Source organism: Crocodylus siamensis, chromosome 10 (genome assembly GCF_052110815.1).
Source record: "Crocodylus siamensis isolate JL-2025a chromosome 10, ASM5211081v1, whole genome shotgun sequence".
In the NCBI taxonomy this organism is placed as follows: Eukaryota; Metazoa; Chordata; order Crocodylia; family Crocodylidae; genus Crocodylus; species Crocodylus siamensis.
The window spans coordinates 72,385,368-72,408,514 of record NC_143404.1 but is presented as its reverse complement, the minus strand read 5'-3'; the positions used below and the strand labels follow the sequence as shown (position 1 = coordinate 72,408,514).

General features: G+C 47.4%; 1 protein-coding gene across 1 annotated transcript; it reads right to left on the bottom strand.

Moving 5' to 3' along the window:
* Positions 1 to 82: 82 nt before the first annotated feature.
* EFCAB8 (EF-hand calcium binding domain 8) lies at positions 83 to 23,098 on the bottom strand. The gene is given in 26 exon segments (XM_090064103.1): positions 83 to 302; positions 705 to 800; positions 902 to 1,094; positions 1,938 to 2,070; positions 2,955 to 3,123; positions 4,983 to 5,147; positions 5,798 to 6,016; positions 6,093 to 6,227; positions 7,139 to 7,390; positions 8,445 to 8,649; positions 8,818 to 8,888; positions 9,286 to 9,513; positions 9,699 to 9,825; positions 10,343 to 10,692; positions 11,176 to 11,324; positions 12,220 to 12,270; positions 12,273 to 12,287; positions 16,087 to 16,207; positions 17,277 to 17,350; positions 18,564 to 18,685; positions 18,807 to 18,891; positions 19,172 to 19,354; positions 19,831 to 19,888; positions 20,123 to 20,303; positions 20,901 to 21,060; positions 22,564 to 23,098. Coding segments are annotated over 26 exon segments (3,873 nt in total). The 5' UTR covers positions 22,688 to 23,098; the 3' UTR covers positions 83 to 95.
* Positions 23,099 to 23,147: the final 49 nt, after the last annotated feature.

The window sequence follows — 23,147 nt, the reverse complement described above, 5'->3', positions numbered from 1 at the left end:
CCAAGCACTAGTTTATTACTTATCCTCCACTTTTCTTCACTGCTAAGGTATGAATCCATACTGCAAAGGACCAGATCAGCTGCTGGCTGCAAAGTTCAGTCCTTTTTGTGGGAAGATAAATAATGCTGGAGCGGGGTCTTCAGACTCTGCCTTCGGGGATTGGAAGTAGATTGTTTCCTGGCTGACCTTGGTCTGTTGTAAAAGCTTGCCTGAAGTTGCTGCATCTCAACCAGCAGCTCAGGGACTGGTGGTGGAGTGACATTTTGCAGGTCGGCATATTGCATACAGTGGTAGACTCTTGCCTGGATCGAACAAAATACGGCTCATTGGGAAACATTAGGAAAAGGGAATTTCTGTAGGTCTTGCTGTTGGCTTATAGCACTCATGAAAGAAAGAAAAGCAGCAGCTAAAAGGGATCGTTCCACCCCTTATCTCTGACCTTGCACCCCGAGACTCCCATCATCTTTAAGATGCAGAAGCTGCCCACCTTGCTTTCAACCTCTGCTCCTGACTGGGCCCAGTCTGCAGTTCCTGTCACACCCCTGGTGCATGCCTCTTCACTGTCCCATCCCCTCAACATATGGTGGCAAAGCCTTCTCCTCTACCGCTCCTGCATCTGAAACCATCTTGCCATTGGTAAAGACTCAGCATCTTGCTCTGAGCACCGAGCAGTGCAAGGCCCCAGCAGGAAGAAAGTGGCTTACCTGATCTCTGCTGATGTATGTCTTCACGCTGGGGAGGAATTCAGGCAAGTGCCGCCGTGCTTTCTGTTTGTAGGAACATCCCAGGATCTCGCTCTTCTGTCATCATTACATTCAAAAAGAGGTTTTTGCTAGTTCCCCCAGCCCCTTCCACACCGCCCCTTGCAAACAGCCTGTGAGACCACCACACTGCTCCTCACCATCTTCTCCGTCTTCTCCCACTTTTGCCAAGTGGCCTCAACTTGGTCAATGATTCGCTTCTCTTTCAGGGACGTTTCTCCACTGGTCTTCTGTGTGCCTAAGCTGAGGCCTGCTTTTTCACGCAAATACTCCATCAGTGCAGACTGCTGCTTCTTCAGATGGCCTGTCGACTGCATAAGGCTCTGAGTACGTCTGGTGCACAAAGACATAAGAGGAGGACTGCACCTTCGCTGCAAAACTACTGCTCCTCTAGGAGCAGCCAGCCAGAAGGGAAGCACTCCCTACTCCCTGAGCTAGGATTCATTTAAAACAGATGCAGTGTTAGGGCTGCACAAATAAATAAGAAAGAACATGGACTGCCTGGAAAATAACCCAGACTCATCATTCTTGCCTCCTCAGGTCTCACTTCTACCCCTTACGCAGCATTTCCTCAGCCTCCACCCAAAATCCCAAGTTTATGGTGGGTTTAAAAGCAGAAGAGTTAAACATTTTGCAAGAGGCCAAGCTCTGCATCACCCACTCCGTGATTTGAAGAGGAGCCCCTTGAATGCAAGCGAAGACAGAGCCAACGCTATGAGAGCTACCATCTGAATGGACACAGGACATATGCGATCAGGGCAGCTCTGGAAAAGCAGGGACTGCATATAATTTAACTGAGACATTGCTTATCTGTCATTTGAGCAGAATGGGTAAAACCAGGGAAATTTACATCCAGGTTAAACATTGCAGGCCCCATAAAGTAAAAAACACAGCCCTAGTCACACCACTCAGGATTGGCAGGCAGAGAGATCGAACAGATACTTTCAGCAGATCAGGGCGGCTGCAGGGCATACACTCTCTAATGACTTAGTTAATGAGCTCTTTTAGCAGTCCTTCTCCTTTAACTTCAGAGCTTCCAGTTCAAATACAGAAAAGTGCCCCAGTGTATTGAAAGCTGAAGTGACCCAGGGAGAGGTTAATCCCTTTGCAGAGATTAGTGCTAGAGAAGTTTTACTTAAATGTGACCATTCAAAGACATGCTCCTGTTACACTCACTTCCAAAGAGGAGAAGCGCCTTCATTGAGCACTTTCAGGGTCTGAACAGAACCAACTCTTCGGATGTCCCCAGGCACCTTAGCTGCGTTCAGGTGTTGCAGCCTGACATCCCATACTGACTGCCCAAAGGTCCCTGCCATCAAAGCCAGAAGAGAAGAAAAAGCTCAGGAGCTGTGGCTGAATGGATAGGCCATTAGTAACTGCCTGGCTGCCCCCTTGCAAATCACAAGCATTGCTGGGGACTCCCCAGCCCTGCAACAAGGCAGGTTTTCACTGTGATCCCATTTATAACAAACCCGTGGTCACCAACGTGACATGAGATGTGTCACTACATTGCACACACATGTGGTTTCACAGTGGTGAGAGGGGTAGAACCACAGGCACTTGCACTGGCAGCCCATCTGTGAAGGGGAGAGCACGCTCAGCCTCCCTTGGCATCAACAGGAGGTGAGGATGCTCAGGAAGCAACAGCACCGAGCCCGCCGTACCAGCAAAGACACCTCCAGTGCCAGCCACAGATAATGGGCAGAGCAGCACACGGGCCAGCCCCTGCGGTGCATCTATCTTTGCAAGGTCTTTAGGGCAGTGATCATCTCCGAATACACACATATGTAACTTGCCTAGCACAACAGGAGCCCAAGCTCAGCTAAGGCCTCCATGTGCTAACATAACCCAACATCCCTGCCCCACTGCCCACCCTCAGGAGTCTTCAGCTACCTGATTTCAGGCATCCTAATCCAGGACTTAAACTATTTCTAAGGACAGCGTCTTTTTCATGGGTTCAGCTGCAGTTCAACATAATGCTGAACTGAGAGTCAGGTGCCCCTCCTCAGTGCAAATACAGATCTGCCAGTGTGGAGGAACAGCAATTAAATTAGGAAGCCTGTTACAGCTGCAACAGTAAAAGAGACATGTTTCGCTAGAATTAAACTATTCTGGTCACAGAACCAAGGCCATTCTCTAAAAAAAAAGGCCAGCTGACACTGCCGGCTTACAGCTCCAGACAAATTATTATACCGATGTGTCTGCCTGACAGCAGCCAGAGCTTGATGTTGCAGTCATCACTGGCAGTCACAATCAGCCGGAGCCTTTCCACATACACAATGTGGGAGATGTTCTTCAAGTGACCTCTCCAAGAGCTTAGAAGGTCTGGAGCTACCAGGGAAGTAACCCAGCCGTCCAGGACCTGCAGAGCAATGAAGTAACCTTTGTTTGCAAAGATGCTCCTCCTGGGACAAGTCAGCAGCTTAATTTAGGAAGTTTCATATCACTAGAAACTAATTCCAAAGGTTAAACTATTTCTATGGCACCTATCACCATGACATTTAAATACTGTGAGAACATAAAACTACCAAGAACTGGGGTTTTCATGCCTACAGGTTTGTTGGCAGCAATCGTAACAGCAGGAATCTAGTAGATTTTGATAGTTCCTGGGATGTCCTTGACTCTAACTAACACGTAACTATCTTGATGGCAGTACAGCTTACTGGCAATAGCCTTGCTTTTGTATACCAGTTGCACTGGGACTCTCCAAATGGATTCCACTTACTACAACACTGGGGAGTTTATGAAGCCAGAGTTAAGATCCTATTTGACTCTCTATCGTTTTTAAAATAAAGAAACACATTTTAGCTTTGTCTCTTCAGCTTGCTATGAAATTCTCCTTCTGAGCTAGGAAAGGCTGAAGAACTTGTCCTGCTTATACATGTGAGCAGTGTCCGGAAAGAGAAATAACCCCGACATTGCATACAAAATTATTCAGTATCTCAGCAGATCCACAGATACCTACTTAGAAGTGGTTGAACCGGTCCTGACAGATAGCTTAGCTAAGCCATCCAAGTATTTCAAGATATGTTCACACATTTCCAATAAGCTTCTAAAAATGCACCTGTTTTCAGGCACTGTTTCCAAAGCAGTGAACTGATGTGGAAGCACAGGTCTACAAGACTTATGCTCCTAAATCATACAGGTTAGAAAGCCCCAGCAACACCCACATGTGGATAGATATGCAAGGGTTTACCACAGCAAAACTGCTAAGGGTACGTAGATATATAAAATGTAGTACCGTGTAGGCATCACTCATGTTAGCTCGACTATTAGAAACAGCATGCGTTAGCATGGTGCTCTGCCCAAGCTCATACGCCTCACTTCTCACTGAGCCATGCAGGGATACTCTACATGAAAATACTGAAGGGACATTGTAGAGACCCACTGAATGCAATTAAAAGCTTTGGAGAAGAAGATTAAGCTTTGCATTGCCCGTTTCACCGACTCCACCTAGTGAAAAGGCAACGACCCTTTCATTCAAACTGATCTGGCCACCATTGTCCAGGTCTTCATAACCTCAAAGCTTGACTACTGCAACGTGCTCTATATGAGGCTGCCCTTGAAAACCATCCGGAGGCTGCTGCCTGCCTGCTAAAGGGGATGGGTCATCAGCAGGGATCCTGGTTTTCTCCGATTTAAAAAAACCCTGTTTTGGGTAAAAAAAACAAAAAAAAGTAACCCCAAATCAGAGAAAGCCAGGAACCCTGGTTATCAGGAGCACATCACTCCAGTCCTCCAATGTCTGCAATAGCTTCCGGTAGCTTTCTGGGCACAATTCAAGGTGCTGGTTTTGGTGTATAAAGCCTGAACAGCCAGGGCATGATATAACTAAGGGACCACCTTCTCCCCATTATATTCCTGATGTCAGCTGAGGGCAGCCCTCACCGAGTACTATCAGTACACCAGGTCTGCTTGGCAAAATGTGGAGGAGGGCTGTCTCAGCTCTGAAACTCCTCTCTCTTCAGGCCAGCCAGAGCACGAACCTGGACATCTTTCAGAAGTGGTGTAAGTCCTTCCTACTTGAAAAAACCATAGCTAAGCTGAGACATTGTTTAGCAACTCTCCACTTCGTTGTCCTGTTTGATTTGTGCTAGTTGCCCTTTTAAAGTTCTGCTTCTCTGACTGTGAGCCCTAAGCCTTGGGATGGGAGGGCTGCCATATAAATTATATTAATTAATCAATTATGTAAGCTGCTTCCCAGAGCAGCCATGCTACTACCTCCGTAGTTTCCATCAATGGTGGTCTTTGTGCGGCAGGAGCTCTGCAGTACCGTGGGATTAAGAGTCGAAACTCATTCTTCACTTTAGGAGATGCTTCCATCTTTCCCACTTTGGAGACTCTCTTTACCACTTTTGGTTTGCAGTAATGCTCGATGTCCCAGATCTAGAAAGAGAAAGAGAGAGAGAGAGACTGTGTTAGTAACTTCTTGATTTCCATTGAAAGCAGCTTACCTGTTGCATGCTGCTATCAGGATGGTGTGGAAGCAACCAGGCATCTGTTCCCATTCACACTCAGAAAACATGGCACGTAACTGCCAGGAGATCAAAGATATTCCCCATTTCTCTGCAGCTGTGGTTTGAAGTGTACTGGTTTGAAATTCAGACCTTCTGTTTCCTCACACAGTTGATTACTTCCACAGCCTTTTGAATGGAACAGGCTGGTTGATGCACTTGGAAGTGCACACAAGTTACATGCCCAGGGATTTTACTTCTCATTTCTGAACCAGGCTCCCTAGTGGGTATGTCTGTGCAGCAGACTGCCTGGCAGGGTAGGGTTACCAGTGCTCAGCCAAGTCCACCAGAAGCAACCTAGCAGCAGCAACCTGGAGCTCCATGCGAGCTAATTCACTTTGCTTCTGGGGAAGGCGGCTTCAGGCATCTCAGCAGGATGTCAGCCCATGCAGAGCTCTGTACTGCCATAGCCAAGTTGCTCCGTGTGCCTGAGTGAGTTCATTTAGAGCTGGGTCAGCGATGCCTAAACAACATGCACAGACCTACCCAGGGAGCTTCTCCCAGACATCAAGCAGCACTCACTTTAATGTAGCCGAGGGAATCACCAGTCAACAGGATCCAGTCGTTCGAGTCTGTGGCCATGGCGTTGACTACAGCGTTCTCATCCCTAAGCACTGGCCGGAACTTGCCCAGCAGACCCCCCTTCCCACCGACCGACCAAGCATAGACGTAGCCATCTGCAGAGCTGGTAAGCAGAATGGCCGTGTCAGGGTTTCGCTCCCGGGTCTGCAGGAAAAGCACCTACAAAAGAGAAGGCAGGATCGCTGGATGCCCCCAACCACTCTGGGTAGGACTGAGCAAGGGGAATGCCTCTGACCTTTTGCACAGCAGCTGAGGAGCCCTTCAGCTCTGTCCAGCAGTCCAACTTATTCTTCCTTTGTTTGCCAGCTCCAGCAGCTCTTGGCTCTCTGCCCTCCTCAGCACCCTCACCCGCTCCTGCAGACAGGGCCACCTGCGAAGACAAAAGTGACATTATTCCCCTTTATTCTGCAGCAGCGACTCTTCCCCTCTATTCAGCACTGGGGAGGCCACATCTGGAGTCCTGTGTCCACTTTTGGGTCCCCCACTACAGAAAGGATGTGGACAAGTTGGAGAGAGTCCAGTGGAGGGCAACAAAAATGGTTGTGGGGCTGGGGGACAGGACTGGTGAGGAGAGGCTGAGGGACCTGGGCTGATTGAGTCTGCAGAAGAGAAAACCGAGGGGGATTGAGTAGCAGCCGTCAACTCCCTGCCGGGGGGCTGCAAAGAGGATGGAGCTGGGCTGGTCTCAGTGGGGGCAGATGACAGGACAAGGAGCAATGGGCTCAAGCTGCAGCAAGGGAAGTTGAGGTTGGATATTAGGAAAAACTCTCTCACTAGGAGGGTGGTGAAGCACTGGAACAGGTTACCCAGAGAGGTGGTGGCATCTCCATCCTTGGAGGTTGTTTAAGCCCCAGCTAGACAAAGCCTTGGCTGGGATGATGTAGTTGGGGCTGGTTCTGCTTGGTGCACGGGGCTGGACTAGATGTGACCTCCTGAGGTTCCTCATTTCCTATGACATCTCGTGTTTGCAGCCACCAGCTGCCCCAAGCCTCATGCTGAAGGCTAAACAGGTCCCGCTCTTCGGGGCAGCAGACTCCGTGGGGTGGTAGAAAATAGCCATGTTTTTTTTGAGAGGACAGATATATCTGCCAGTGTTAACTATAAGAAGCTCTCTTCCAAGGACAGATCCTGAGGCTTCTTTACCAAAACAAGCAAGGGCCAGAGGCAGATGAAGAAAGGAAACATCACTGTTTACGTGAAATGCTTTCACCCTCCCTCAGCTCAGGGCAAGGGCCCAGTTGTTCCTGGTTTTGCCAAAATCACAAGTCACAAGAACCATACCTGCTGCCTCTTGGCTTCCTCTCGTTCCTTCCCTTTGGGCTGTCTCATGCCAGGTGGAGCAGAAGCAGGGGCTTTCCAGTAGCCAGAAGAGGAAGAAGAAATATGCTTAGCACTTATAGGCCTTGTTGGCAACCTAGGACTCGCATCCACCCAGCACTTTTTCCTAGCCTCAGCTTGAGCGCTGAACTTCAAAAGCAATGACACGTTCTTTGGGGCACTTCCTTTCCTGGGATAGTCATCCTCCATAAACACCTGAACCATGAGAACAAAGTCATACTTCAGAGTGAAAACTCCTTAAAGATTTCCCCATCTTCCTTCCTTTCCATTGCTGTATCCCTTCCCCACCGTTCTACCTGCTGGGCCGCGCTACCAGGGGAGCAAGCAGTGTTGTAAATTCAATCAGCTTTCCCTCCTGGTGGCTCTTGTGCTGAAATCATTCAGCTTACCTTGAGACATGGCTGCCAATGGCAGAACTTGTGATAACTTCAGAGTGAAAAGCCCTGGACTGTTATTACATGATAAACTACCACCTTCTATATAAATTCAGCAAGGGCTCCAACCCCAAACTTGTCTGCAAAGCATCAGGAGAACATGTTGCATTTGCAAAGCATGCCATGAACCTATAATGGGATCCCATAGTTCAGGTACTTCAGGTGTGAGACCTGGAGGATTCTGGGCACTGGCACGCAAGATCAAAGCAGTGACTCAAGGCCCCCCAGTTTCACTCCAGATTTGCTCCGGTGACCCATGAACAGCTGTGCCTCACGCCAGAGCACAGCTGTCCTCACATGCAAGAGACAAAACTTCCTCTGTGCTTCCTCCAACCAGAAAAATACCATGTTATCTATTGGAAACACAGGCTCTTGTACTTTAAAATACTTGCTTTAGAATGGCTGGAGATCTATTAAAATTCACATTCAGCACTCTTCACCTGGGCCCTGGGCTACATCTATCCAGAACCACAAAACCACTGCAAAATCCACCAGACATATGTCCTACCCCAGGAAAGGATGAAAATAGTAAAAGCAGTGACAAGATAAGCCAGGACTGAAGACTGTCAAGACAGCAGCAGACCCAGGGCCTGGTTCCAGGTATCTTTAGTTCTTAACTTTGATGACCAATAAACAGAAAAAGTTGTTATTTTTCTAATATATTCCTTAAACCAGCAATGCAGCTCTGACTCACTGTGCCTGATACACCCTGGTTCACATCTGCCCTCCCTCACTAATAACTGGAATCGGAATTGGACACATGGCAGCAGTGTATTGCATAGGGACCGGAGTTAGCCAGCCGTCCTTAAACTTACTCTGTTTGGCATCAGGGTCAAAGGACTCTGGGATGCATTAAACCTGCAGAACGCCTGTCCTGAGTCTATGTTCCAGATCACTACATCTCCATCACACGATGCAGTAACCAAGAGCTTGTTGTTGTGCGTGTCCATAGAAAAGATATCTTCCGAGTGGTAGCATTTCCAGTGCTTGTGTTCAAATACTTCACCTGCTTTGCCATCTCTAGTAAGAAAGATTAAACCGTATCATCCCTAAGACTATAATCCCCATTCAGACATTGTCTGTATAAAGTATACTGTACTCAGATTTAGAGTTACCAAGCCACCAATGGGAATGGAGGATATACACTTTTACACTGGAGGGTATAACCCATGCCCACTTCTTACTTACAGATACCATGCAACTCTTTTACTCCACCCAGACACATATATCTTCCGGTTGATGTACAGAATCCCACTGATCTATGAGACAGACACAGAAACAGTGTTACAGCACAGCAGCACTTAAAAGACATTGGCCCACACATGCAAGCCCCAGATCTGTGCACATTTTAACTGCCCACCTATTTACCCCCATGTCAAGATCATCCAAATGACGGGCGTTCACAGGCACAGTCAATGCACCAGCAGTGCCTGCCTTCCCAAAAGAAAAGCAGCTTACTGGTAACTCCGTTTGGAAGTGTCTCCTCCCTCTTCCTCAGCCTTGCACAAAGCACACCATTATGTTATCACCCCTGCTTCCTGGCAGGCTGAGCCAGAGCTTAATGAAATAGTGCTTCCCTCTGAGGATGGGGCACAGCAGAAATAGACCTGACAAGGGCTAATAAAGCACCTCTCCTCCCTCTCACAAATTGCTGACCTCAGTTTTATCCAAGCAAGGCAGCTCGAGGAGACAGTCCCCGTTATTGAAGTTCCAGAACTTGATCGTTCCATCTTTCAAGCCAGTGATGAGACGTCTCTCTGCACCGTCAAAAGCCATGGCCGTGACTTCTGTCTGCTTCCCCTCCGAGGCCTTAAACTGCATCATCTTTTGCCCGGTCATGATATCCCAGACTCTGACCACGCCACTGTAGCAACCACTGACCACCTGGACAGAACACCAGGAAGAAGGGCACGCCGTCTTTCGATCAAGCTCCTGGGCATTTCTATGCCACAAGAAGTACGAAGCAAAGAGATCGGTACATTACAGATGCGGAAATGTTATCATCACTGTCTATTAGTGACCAGAGAGATCAAGCCAGTGCGTTGCACAGGTTTACTCCTTGCACTTACCTGCTGGAAGTTCTTGTTATACAAAGCTGCACACAGAGGTTGGTCATGGGATGTGACTTCTGAACCACTGCCCTCCATTAATTCTGCAGCAGCGTAGAGGATGCCGATCTGGATGGAAACAGGTAAAAGTCACACGCTGCAAATAAAAACTCTGCGAGTTGTGGCTTTCTTAAATGACCAGCCTTTCTGCAGACATCAGGCAGGGGGTTGGACTAGATGACCTCTGGAGGTCCCTTGTAGCCCTAATTCTCACTTCTCTTCTCTGTGATGCATCTAAATGTCCTGCCTTTTAGAGCTGGCACAGCTAGAACTGAGGTTGCAGCAACAGTTGCCCGGTATTGGCTAATGCTTATGCAGGGTCCTCCAAAAAACAACCCACAAGCAGTGGAAGTTGTCAGCGTGTACCTTCAGACAGCTGCCCCCAGTCATTCATAACTTGGCTGAGTGCTCAAATGACTTGATCTGGGCTTCTGAACACAGTTGTTTAAATACTTTTAACTCATGCAGATTGAGTCTGGGATCAGAAACTCCTACTGAACCAAAATCCAATATGCATTAATACCACTGCCATGATCACCAGCATTTAGTTAAAGCACAGAGAAGACAGGACCTTAAAAACATACAAATGCATGCACCCCACCTACCTTTGCTTCAGTAGGTACTTAGGCCCTCGTAGGAAGCATGCAGAACTGCAATCCCAGGGGACTAGTTTAGATGACTGACCCTGTTCAGTCTTGTCTGCAAAGGACTCACCAATTACTAGTGGGTGATGTGTTAATAGGAGAAAATCATCATCCCCAAAACACTGTCCCCTTTCATGAGAGAAGCAGCACTGTACATTATACAAACAACGCACGGAGGTGGTGGTGCAGATGAGGACGTTGTTTAACTCATTGTAATAGACACCAATGATAGGACAGTTCCCTAACGAGATACTTCTGCTAGGAATGGACTGCAGACAGAAGTGATCCAGCAGGTCCCAAATACGGATATTCTGGAGAACACAAGGCAAAAGCCAGAAGTCAGAGGGATGGAGACATTTGTAAAGCATGCAATGGCTTGTGCTGATTATCTGCTCAAACCAAAGGTAATAAATCCTTTCCAGGTGCTCCAGCCAATCTCCCAAACACATTTGTAGTCACCACATATTTCTAACTGAGTTTTGTTCACTGCAGCACTCAAAGGATGGAGGTAAAGGACCTATCAGATAGAGACAGCTCTCCCCTGGGTAACTGTTTTGGCTGCAGATTCCAGAGAAGTCAGAATTAAAGAACGAAGCTGCACTAGCTTTACATGGAAGTAGCAGCTCCATGAACCTCATCCAAATCCAACTCGTCACTCAGACACAGCAGTCCCTATATGCCCTGGACTTGCATAGCCATCATTTATTATGTAGAACTGGTACTTCGATCAGCAAAGTCCTCCCAGTCCCCCAGCAAAGCGAGACAGGGCTGTAGATGCAACTAGCCATTCATACCTTATCTTTTGAGATGCTGAGAATAGTGTTTCTGTACCCGCTCACTATCACATGAGTCACTGCAGTAACGTGGCCTTTCATCATGGTTATGGGGCTGTTGGTAACGTAGGGGTTCCAGATTCTAATCAGTGGATCCAGTCCCCCAGTCACTAGTGTGAAGAAAACACGTTAGTTGCACAGAAAGGTAATGGGGCATCTCCCTTCTCCACCGTCCCATGAAGGAAAAGCTGGAACTATACATCAAAACGTGCACGGGGCCCTGAGCTGACCCTGCTCCCTGTTCCAGTTCAAAGTAGCCGCCCCTTGCAACCATGTTGGTTATAGCAGGTCTGGTGCAAAAGCACAAAATCAGGATCAGGAACAGGGTAGGTGGGTTGCAAACTTTGTATGTTCGGCTCCAATCTTTACAGGACAGTTATCTGAGGCTCATTTCACTGCAATTCTGCAACAGGACACACACAGCATGCCTGCCAGTGCAATATTCTGTATCTCCGACCTGAAACAGTTATTCTATAAACTGCCTCAGAGATGCAAACGGAGTCTAAGAAATAAACTTAATGCACCTTTGCTTCATCTACACTGCAAATACAAGGACGGGGGTTAGACTGCCAGCTGCCTAATATTTCCCTGGGGATTATGATGTAGGGAAATGGCACGAACATACTGCTTTGTTGGTATCTTCAGTGACAGTTGAGATAGCAATGACAAACAGCAGAAGGAAGCAGCAAATCCTTGTTGCCTATGCTCCACTGAAGCCCTATTTTGAGGGTGACCATAGGACTTAAATGGTATATAGGTCTTGTGCCAGTCTCTACAATGGCGTTGCATTGACTCATAATGGAAACGGTTCAGGTCTCCAACTACGAGGGCACAGCTATTAAAGTAACTAGTTTATGTTGTTTTCTTCAATGGTTGCTTAAAACATGGCTCCCCATAGTCAAACATGTTTCTGGACCTTGTCCTTTTTCAAAGGGGTCTAACACAACAATTAGAGGTGAGCATGACATCAGCTGCTGGGTGAAAGAGGAGCCATGATGCACTTACCGAGAACATTCATCCTGGGGGAATAGTCGAAGCAGAGAATGCCTTTCTTTAAAGCCATGGCAGATGATCTACAAAGCAGAGAGAACAGAAAATAGGCACTCTCGTGGAAGAGCTTTAAATGGTCCTTTTAAAAATGTGTTGCAAATTTGGTGGTAAGCCTATGGAGGGCATGTCTTTTTTTGCTTATAGGAAGGACACTGCCTATCAATTAAGCAGGGGAGATGGAGGCAGAGCAGTATCGACAGAGAACAGGTTGGAGTTAGAACAAAAGAAGGAAAGAGAGATAAAGAGCAGAGAGACTGTTCAAATTAGTCAGACTCTACAGCTAATCCCAACCTGGGGCTCAGACTGAAACCTCTGATATCAGTACACCCAGACTTCAAAAAAGTTCCCATGCAAAGAGGGCAGTTCAAAGCCATCTTGAGGAAAAAACAGTGAAGATGAGAAGGGACCAGAGTCTTCTTGGAGCTCCACGTTTCGTGTCCTCCCCACCCCTAAGCCTGTTCACGAATAGGGCCAGAAAGGGAGGCAGCCCCATGGCCTGACTGTCAGGACTCTTGCACTGTCATGGCCAAGGCAATGTTGAGCCTCCCCTTTTGGAGGCTGGTGCACAGGTTTTGTTGCATGCCCCTGGTCTTCACTAGGCAATCGGACTAGCCTGTGACCAGAACGTAGCACTGCACCACCCATGTGCCATCCCTTTAGCCGAGCAAACATGAGGGAAAGACAATGCTGCTGCAAGAGAAGAGAGGGGAAGCATGGGACAGAGGTGATGGGGTCACAACCCTATTAGGAGGAAGAGAAGGAAAGCAGAAAGCAAGAAAAGGACTGGAGACAACATCGCTGTGCATGTGCCCTGATGCGAGCTGCCTGCTGATACAGAGGAAAGGCAACTTCCCCTTTGCCCACTCGTTGGGTAGAACAAGTCAGGACAAGGGCTGGCTACAGATGGTTTATAGCCCAAGAACAAAAGGCCATAACAGAGGAACGGCCTGTCAGGCCAAGCAATAACACCTGCAGGGAGGCACCAGACCTCACAGAGCCATCGTTGTCCAAAGGCATAATTTCTGAGTGGGAAATGAAACCGAGATCTGGACCACAACCTGTTAATTTACAGCCCTCTGTGCACCCTCAGGTGCTGCCTGGACCCAGGGCTTAGCAAGTCATCCCCTGCCAGCAGTCAGTTCAGTGACACCCACCAGTGCAGGTCCATGTGTCGTCATCTGGAAAGGGAGCTGGAGTGTCATGTATAAACATGAGACCACCTCCAGCAAGTGGCTTATTTAAAAAGTAAAATGTAGGGCAGATTTGCTGCCTTTTTATGGAACAAGTAACCTGACTGGAAGACCAACCTGGTCAGTCAGAGAGCACGCAATAGTTTACAAGTCACTGACAGGCTGAAGTTGATTCATACTAAACTTTCATCCAAATAGAAAAACAGAACAAACCACAGATCTGACCCAGGCAGCACCTGACAAATAACTCTTTCAACCAGCTTTGCTCGTGCCTCTCCCATTGGTGAACAAATGGGTAAAATAAAGCCCGACAGTACCATCTGCTGGACATGCATTAGCACAGCTTTACTCAGATCCAGCAACATCCTCTAATTCGGCCGTTTAAACCTTAATCCAAGCTGTTTTTGACTGGAGACAGACAGACAGACTAGCAAACAACCCCCTGAATTCAGAAGTGACAAACAGGGGTCTAAAAGGATCATCAGAACTGCACACAAATCCACTGCTAGGACAAGCCTGGTTCAAATTCATACAATCATAGAAAACAAGGGTGGAAAAGGACCTCAGGAGGTCACATCTAGTTTGACCCCTGCTCCAACCCGGACCAGCCCCAACTACATCATCCCAGCCAAAGCTTTGTTGAGTCAGGCCCTAAAAACCTCCAAGGGTGGAGATTTCACCACCTCTCTAGGCAACCCGTTCCAGTGCCTTACTTCCCTCCTAGTGAGAGTCAATCCACCCTCCTAAGGGTCAATCCATACTTTGGAGACCACTCTCTTTAAATTCACAGGAGTTGCCGAAATCCTTTCCTTTAAACACATCTGTGATGGGGCTGCTACTAAAGGAGCAGATGTCTGAAGTAAAAACACCAGGACCAAAACAGACTGTTAAATTATACAAATTATCAACAGCGAATTCAACATTATTCTTCCCGTTGGCTCCAACGATAGATAAATTTAAATGCCCAGGTGCCGGCAGCCCGCGACTGGGGCTTCAGAGTCCTGGAAGCGGTTATTTAGCATTCACATCCTTTGTTGTTCTCGAATTGTTTGGACAGGCAAAGCTGCAGATGCAGAGACCTGCAATTTGCAGACAGCAGCATTATTCAGCTTGCTCGAGAGCAAAGTGTCACATATATTGGGAAAACAGAGAGGAAACGGTGATTACCAGGGGCCGGGGGAAATTGTAGAAAGGATAAAATTGTGGATCCAAACTGTTGTCAGATGTCTCCAAGATTTATAGCGAGCCAGTTACTGAAATATGTATTTGGTCTGTTGCCAGGAAGCTGAACAGCAGCCACCAGGCGCTCTGCTGCATCCACCCATTAGCTTTCAGGAGGCGGTGGCCTGCTGCCAGGGCTCACGCTCGGAAGAGTGAAGAAGGGGGAGGGGGCGATTCACAAACACAAAGGGGTGGGGAGCAAGATGTCCAGAGGCAGAAAGCAGTAAAGAAGAGAGAAGTCAAGGAACAGAAAACCAAGAGCAGGAGGAGGGAGAGCAAGAGGGACCGGGAGAGCAGAAGGTGAGCAAGGGTTGCAGAGGAAAGCGTGAGGACCAGGAGGGGAATTGCACCTGGGGATGCAGCATGGAGATGCTCACCATGGGCTTGAGACAGCCTTGGAAAACAAGCCTTCTCCTTGCTCAGGCTTTCAGAAACGTGCCCCTGCTCCGTCCCACCTGGCTGACGGATTCGAGTGAAGCTGCATCTCTGCCTCCGCACAGTTTCCCAACTACCCCCAGAGCCTCCCCAGGCATCTCCCTCCTTCCCCCTGGCAAACTGCTCCTACAGAAACCGAATTCGCCCAAAGTCAAGAAGGCAGGGCAGAGTTGCACCTTATATACTAACCAAGGTAAGTAGGTAGAGATAGAAAGACAAGTAGAGCACAAGATTTCATGGGCTGCAGCTCACCTCAGATTATATATATCTAGCTTCTTTGGTTAGTCTATAAAGGACCAAAATTGCTCCCACACTACTCGGAAGTCCCTCTTCCCTATCCCTGCTCTCTTGGAGATGGCCAGGGAACTGAAAGCAAGAAGCCAGATGGGGCTTCATCTTCCTCATTGTCCACATCAGCAAATGTCGTTCCCCTCCCCTGTACAGGGAGCTTTTAGGGCAGCATGCATTATGTACTAGACACCACAGAGAGGTCCAACTCAACCAGAAAACTGGACCTGGAAGCCCAAAGGAAAATCTGAACTCAAATACGGACTGCACAGAAGAACAGTGACAGACCAGACAAACTCATGCAGGCCCACCCCAATCACCACCCACTTTGGGAAGGTTGGGGTACTTTTAGCTCAGACCCATCTCGAAGATACAGAAGACAAAACACACACGTCTGCCATTTTCCAGAAAGAGATGCCTTGGGTCTACCCGAACTGTCCAGTAAAGACTGTTCTGACAGCCTGGGAAAAAAAAACTTAATTTATTTGCAGGCTACCAAACAGTGCAAGAATGATAGGCCCCTTACACAATCTCTGTAATTTATGTTTCCCAAACTCTGAAAGTTTGGTCCCCATAGGTTTTTCCCAGAGCTGAAGGGAATGTTAAGAGGCTGACAATACGGGCTGCTACCATTGTGATGGATAATTTACAAAACGGAGACAAAGAGACCTGTCTTACTGGGGTTTACCCTGGTTATTTAGTGGAAGTGCAGTAAGCACCATGGCTCCCTTATCAGTTGCTGAACAGGAGGCAACGAGATTGAGCTCAGGAATGAACTTTATCTGGTGGCACCAGTCCTCGTGGAGAGCCTGGAAGAGAGGAGAGACTATGTTTAATGACACCGTGGGCTATAAACCAGGGCACAGGCAGAAGCACGTGCTGCTCCACTGCAAATCTCAAGGGGTCGGCAGGGAACCCGTGTGCCAATACTCCAATTTCTAGGAGCAAGGACAGCGCCGGTGAAAAGCACCGGGCAAGATGCGAAGCTGAGAAGAATGACAAATCAGGGAAAAACGGTAATGCCACAGAAACAGATATGTTAGGGCGGCAAATGCAGCAGAAACCCAGAGAGGAAGGGAGGAGCCACAGCACGTGCTCAGATAAATGAGGTTTTGAATAAACTGGGGTCTGCTTAGTGCCAGATGGTGTATGCACCCAGGGTCACATACAAATAACATCCTAACCCACATTTGAGAAACAGGAATACTCAGCTCAAAGGGATTCTGATAGCCAGGGAGATATCTAGGCTTTGTTTTGTTTTGTTTTTTTAAATCAACTTTCCTTAATGGCTTCTCATTATGGGAAGCAGGATCTCAGTGAGGAGAGGAGAGTTTATCCCAAACAGCAGAATACTCCACCCTCAAGATTAAGTGCTCTCAGCCCAGAAGCTCCACATAGGAGCTTTCGTAAGGGGGGCAGAAAATGGGAAACTTGACTGCACAAATTTGTGGCAAACTGCATTTATGTTTCCCCCATGGCTTGCTCTTCTGCTTTTTGGCTAAGAGCAAGTGAGACTAGGGAGCATCTGAACCCCAAGGCCTCCAGGCTTGCATGTAGGATGCTGCCATGGATTTGGGAAGTATCCAAAGCCCAAGAAGGATGAGTCTAGCAGGAAGGATACTTGCCCACTGGTACACACACACACACACACGCTGAAACAACTGGAATTTGGAAGTTAAACTATTGGGCTTTGCCCAATATAATGCAGAACTCATTTGGCTCTTGAAATTAGATTTTAAAAAATTTAGTCCTCCAGCAAGCCATCAGAACAGAGTGCTGGGCACTGGACTTCTCCTTATAGTGTACTGCAAACACACCTCCAATGCCAAGAGTGAAAATGATGGTGGGTTCAGTGCGACCAACAAAATGGAAACTCACAGGCATTCGGAAACTGCTGTACAGGGAGCCCTTTTCTTTCAGGAGAAGCTGCATGGGAATCCTGGCTGCAGCACCTGGGGAAAAAGACCACGATAAAAGCAACAGGGTCAGTACTTGCAACCATTCTCCAAGGAAAGCTTTCACATCCAGTGCTGAAATACATTCAAAGCAACAACAAGCAGTCTAACCCCATCAGTGCCTCAGGATGTTTAGCAGAGTACGGTGAGTCAAATGTGAAGGGGAAAATTTGAATCTATGAGACTTGTGCACTGTCATCCCTGCTTTATGGTTCAGAAACATGGACTATGTATGCTAGGCACATCAAGAGACTGAGCGGCTTCTGCACAAGATGTCGACAGAAGATCCTGAAAACGAAGTGGGAAGACAATACCAAACACAGAGGTACTAGAGCACACGGGACTGACACACTTAGAAGCCACTGTCAAGAAGAAAAGGTTGCGATGGATCGGCCATGTCAGAAGAACAGGAGGAGACTGTATCCCCAAGAATATTTTATATAGTGAGATTTGAGCTGGCTCTACAAAGCAGGGTCGCCCTCGATGGTGGTACTGCAAAAAAGGTACGAAGACATTCAATATCAACACAGAAAGCTGGGAGCAGTGCGCAGAGTCCTGGAAGCAACATCTGGCACCGGGTGCAGCTCAACATGAAGTGGCTTTGATCCAGGGGTGGATGCAAAGCAAGGAAGAAGAAAGCACTTGGACTCCAACTCAGACAGCATACAGATCTGGGGAACTTGTAACAAGCTGTGTCCCTCTCAAATTGGTCTCATCGCCCACAAAGGGATTCATCAGGCACACGTATACTGTGATCCAAAGGATCGACGGCTGCCAAGACACTTTCCATAGAGCCTGCTGGAAGGACTGTTTAGTTTTCATAGATCCACCTAAATTGTCTGAGGAGAGTGTGGCCCTCACAGGGTTAAGGTATTGGCCACATTATCCTACACCAGTGGTTTTTAACCTGTCTTTCATTTGCAGACCCCTTTGGAAATGTCAAGTGGAGGTGCGGAGCCCTATGATCTGTAAGTGTTGGCATTCACATACTATTGATTGAACATAGTCATCTTCTGTCGACCCCTTAGATCTACTCTGTGGACCCCCAGGGGATGGGGGAAGTGGGAAAAGCTCATCATCTCAGATCAACACCTCTACTTCTGAAGTCACTCCTGCTCATCCTTCCGGAGGACTATTTAGGTAAACTCTCTGTTTTACCCTCTGCAGAAGAGCATGCCACACTCCGGGCACTACTGTCAAGTCTCTGTACCTGGTTTAATTATATAGGGACGAACGTTGAAGAGTCCATTTGCCAAAACATTCAGGGAGGTGAAGATCAGAACATTTCCTTTCGCATCACCAGCACAAAACACTCCTTTGTGCCCATCTGTCCTGATTTAGGCGGAAACACAAGAGAACAGATCAGACCCCAAAACAGAGCAGTGCTCAGGTTTGCAAGCAAAAGACCTATTTTAGACAGATAATTTACCTTCTGGAGAAGTAGGTAACCTACCAGTAATCCAGGGCTGTCGCACATCCTTCCAGCTCAGCGAGGTAGAAAACCCTGTCACATTTGACGCCACTAATATCAAAGAACTCTGTACATATTAAAAAAGAGAGAGAGACAGAAATCCTGTGAAATTACCATCATCTTGATGAGGGTTAGTTATCAGACTGAGATGGATATCTGGCACCTGTCACAATCACAGGCGTTTGTCTGGTCATTCACATATACAGGCACATGCTATAGACAACATGAATGCAATGCACATGCAGCAAGGCTCTGTGCCCATGGAAGTTAATGGCAAAATCCCCATTAACATCAGTTGTGCTTGATAGGGCCCCAAGCCTCAGAATGGGGAATAATTTCCTGTTTACCGATAGTCCGTTCAGTAGATGCAATCGCCAACAGGCTGATATTTGGCAGACACACCATGTCGATGACCCACATCTTATGAGTGTGCTTTCGCTTGGTCTGGTCAAGCTGCAGAGAGGAGAAAACCATACCCTGGTAAGTCCCAGAAGGCAGGACAACTTGGTGTTTGAATACTTTTTGCAAAGCTCAGCTCCTTAACAACTCATAAGGTAAAACACCTAGCAGCCTGAGCTTAGGTCGAACTTGCAAGGGGCCCTGAATTTCACCCCAAGCAAACGGGACCTCTGGCATTTTCCGCTCCAAACAGCATTGGAGACCTATACCTTAAAAAAGATTTTTTACTGTTGGAGATACAATAGGGATAAAAGCAGGAAAATAGGATTCCAGGGGCTAATTGGCCATATCCTGTAGTGTTCAGTCCTGATTCATTCTCTTGCATTTGCAGTCAGTAAAAGAAGACGACTTAGCAGACAGTAATCTGAGCTGAGACCAGATGCTTCTGTTTAAAAAGGCTCCCCAGGGAAATTAGTGCAAAATATTCCTCGTGTGAAAAATTTTCCTCTTATGCTCCCTCAATATTAGTTTTTGGAAGTGGCGCAGTAAAGAAGAGGGCCTGACACCACCCGAGTGCTGAGCTAGAGGACTCCAGTCCAGCACAGACCTGTCTTTCTGCTGGCAACTCCCCGGTCCAGCGTGTGAGTGCTCTGTGGTGCCTGCACCTGGGGATTTACTGCTCAGGGCACCGGGCAGAGGAGACAGCTGGGAGCAAATACAGCTCTGGTATGTCAAGAGCTGCGACAGTCAGCAGGGGCACAGTCCTGCTCCCTTTTGTGTTTCTACATGGTTAAATGGGAGGAGAGGATCCTGCATATGGAAAGGGTGAGAGGCACCATGCTGGATGGACCACACGGGAGAATCCAGGCTGCCTTCCAAACAGGGATGCGAGCACATACATGGACGGTGCGGAGCAGCTTGAATGTGTCGCTCCAGTAGAGCAGGACCCCATCCCTGGTGACTGTCAGGAACCGGCCCGACAGGCTCCAGCTGCTGCTGCTCTTGGCTGCCTTCTGCTTGTCCCTGGCCCAGCCCTGGCTTGGGTAAAACTGCACCTTGATGATTTCCTGGCCTACCATCCTGAGTAAGGAAAAGACACGAGATCAGGGGAAGGGAATAGACTGCCAGGAAAGCAAAGGAAGTGATGAATGTTTGTAAGAGGCTTTGAGGGTGGAGGGGAGGCAGGTTGGGAGCAGAGGGCGAGTCACTTAAGACTCATAAGGGAGCCCAGCATTTTGCAGACGAACTAAAAACCCAGGTGCTTTTGAGCTGAGGAGAGACTACAGAAGGCAAGATGAGGCACACAGTAAGGTCCCCGAGGTTACTGGCGCTTGAATGCGGACCTCTCTTCCTTGGAGAGTGAAGGGCTAAGAGAGATCTTACGCTGGGATGACTTTCATAGGTGTCTGAAATAACAGATGCGATTTGCCCTCCAGCATGTCAACCTTCCCCCTGTATTGTAGTAGCATGTAGTTCAGATACTCTTCCTGTAAGAGAGACAGCAACATCATTAGCATGGTATCAAAGGGAGAGAGTAATTAATTATCTTGGGGTCTGCGGTGCTGATGGATACAGAAAGAATTATGGGGAAATAACGATGAACATAAACACTGATCTCCACCAGCATTGGACCAAATTAAAGAGAAGTAATCAGGAAATTATTTTTCCTATTGCTACCTGCCAAGCTTATCTCTGATTATACAGGATAGGAGCATTACCCAGACTACAGAGCCATCGCAATTGCTGTCAACCTTCATAAACATGACATCAATATCTTCATTTTCAATATTGCCCATTATCTCCTTCACTGCTTCACGGAACTCCTCAATATCCAGCCCTGAGAGAATAAGCACAGTATATCAGCCCTAGGTCTTCCACACAAGTGTTTATTGAGGAAACAGACCGTGAACAGACTGCATCATAATGGCACTAATATTCAAGGCAATGCAAACACACCATTGGAGGAAGATTTTTACAGTTTATGTATGCAATAAAGGCATGCAGTTGGATGTCTAATCTGCTCACACTACTTACTGCAACTATGCAAGGAAGGCAGACACCAGTGTGTGCAAATACACACAGATCAGTTACTGGCATGTAATTTCCCAAATTGCACGCGTGTCAGCAGGGGGTGTTAACAGTCGCGTGCATACAGGCACATGATAGGTGTGTGGCTTCCTTGAAAATCTAGTTTTGGGTATTCAAGTACAATTTTCAGTAGGGACTTCTAAAGTTTTCTTAGCATGCCTCAACCTGAATCAGCATTTGTGAGGGTGATTGTGCACAAAAGTGCCTTAGTCTCCGTTTGACTGCCTGCAAGCCACAGTTGTGTGTTTAAAAAGGGAAGTGAAATTAGCAAACAGACTTTAATGGAAAACAAGCTGTAACATGGAAGGAAAAAGATGCACATTTTTAGTTTTTATCAAATTTTCCAGCTCAAGGAATTTTCATGTCTCCCCTTGAACTCTGCACATCACCTCAGCCAACAAACGAACTCCCTAGATTATGCGAATCTCAGGTGTGCTACCCTTAGCATTTCTACATCAGCTGATATTCCAAAGCATCTCAACAGCTCTTTGGTAATACCTGGAGAACCACATCCAGAGATCACACCAATCAGTGTGAATGGGCATTTCTGAAAATCAGCCCATTGTGAGGACAAGCAAACACACTGAGCTATGGCAGGAAAAAAGACTAACCACAAGGGAAGGTTAATGTCTGAATGCATGTCCGGACAGATAAAATGTATGCCTAAACTCTGCTCCTGGTCTGCCACCTAGCCTAGGATTAGTCAGATTCTCTCTGTGCCATATTCCCCCATTTATAAAAATAGACTGGTAATACTGGACTGTTACACTGGGGATTTGTGAGGGCTAGCCAGCGTTTAAAAAGAATTCAGACATCTTCAGCCAGAAGAAGTTGTAGAATATCATTATACTACATTGTGTCGTCCCATTTAAATCATTTATTCCAACCTAACCTGGAGCCAGGGGGATTGTTTCCTCCTAGATGCCTAAATAATGAGCCTGGCTTCCTATGGTATACAAGTAGGGCACAGAAGCCAACATCTAATAAACAGAGAAAGAAGAAATTTGTTTCTGTCTCACCTTACAGAAAGCCAAAGTTAGGGGGTTTCCATGCATGGACAAGATTTTCTACAGTGGAAAAAGCAGGATGCAAACTAATGGCTGGGCCTGGAAGGGACTATGATGCTGAATGCTACTGAGTAGACTCTAGGTGTCTCAAGAAGAATACAAATACTGTAGATATCAAACAGTAAATAAGCGGAGGTAACAGCCTCCTAAAAATGGAAGAGCTTGGGGCACGGGCTCATCATCACCTCTGGTTTTGTCTCTGTTCGGCTTCTGAAACATCCGCGCCAGTTTTTGCAAGTGCTCAGAACTGATCAGATCCTCCACCTGCTGCATGCCGGCCGCGTCCACGACTTCTGCAAACTCCCCCATGCGTCTGTGAAAGGAGCTTGCCCCGCTGGCTTTGCTCGTGAGGACACTGGCCTGGAAAACAGTTAGGAACAAGGACAGCCTGGACAGTGCTTCCAGCACACTCAAAACAGTCCCTTCAACATGCATCTTGCAGCAAGGGGGGGAAGAGGCAGTCGGGCAGATCAGTTATTAAAGGACGACTCTAACAAGGCTGTTATTTAATTATAAGGTGCTATAATAGAGATAAGAGAAACAGTTTCTGTCCCAAGGACCTTGCAATGCCAGGGACCAGCCCAGTAAGCTCTCTCACACACAGGCAATCTTTACTATAGACTTTTGTGGGACTGATCCGTGATCTATTGATGACCGTGCAAATGTGCCCCACCAGCTCTATTTTCATATTATTTTATAGCCAATTTAAACTCATGCAACTAGCACAGATCAGATTCATTCCTGGTGCGCAGCCACCATGCGTTATTCT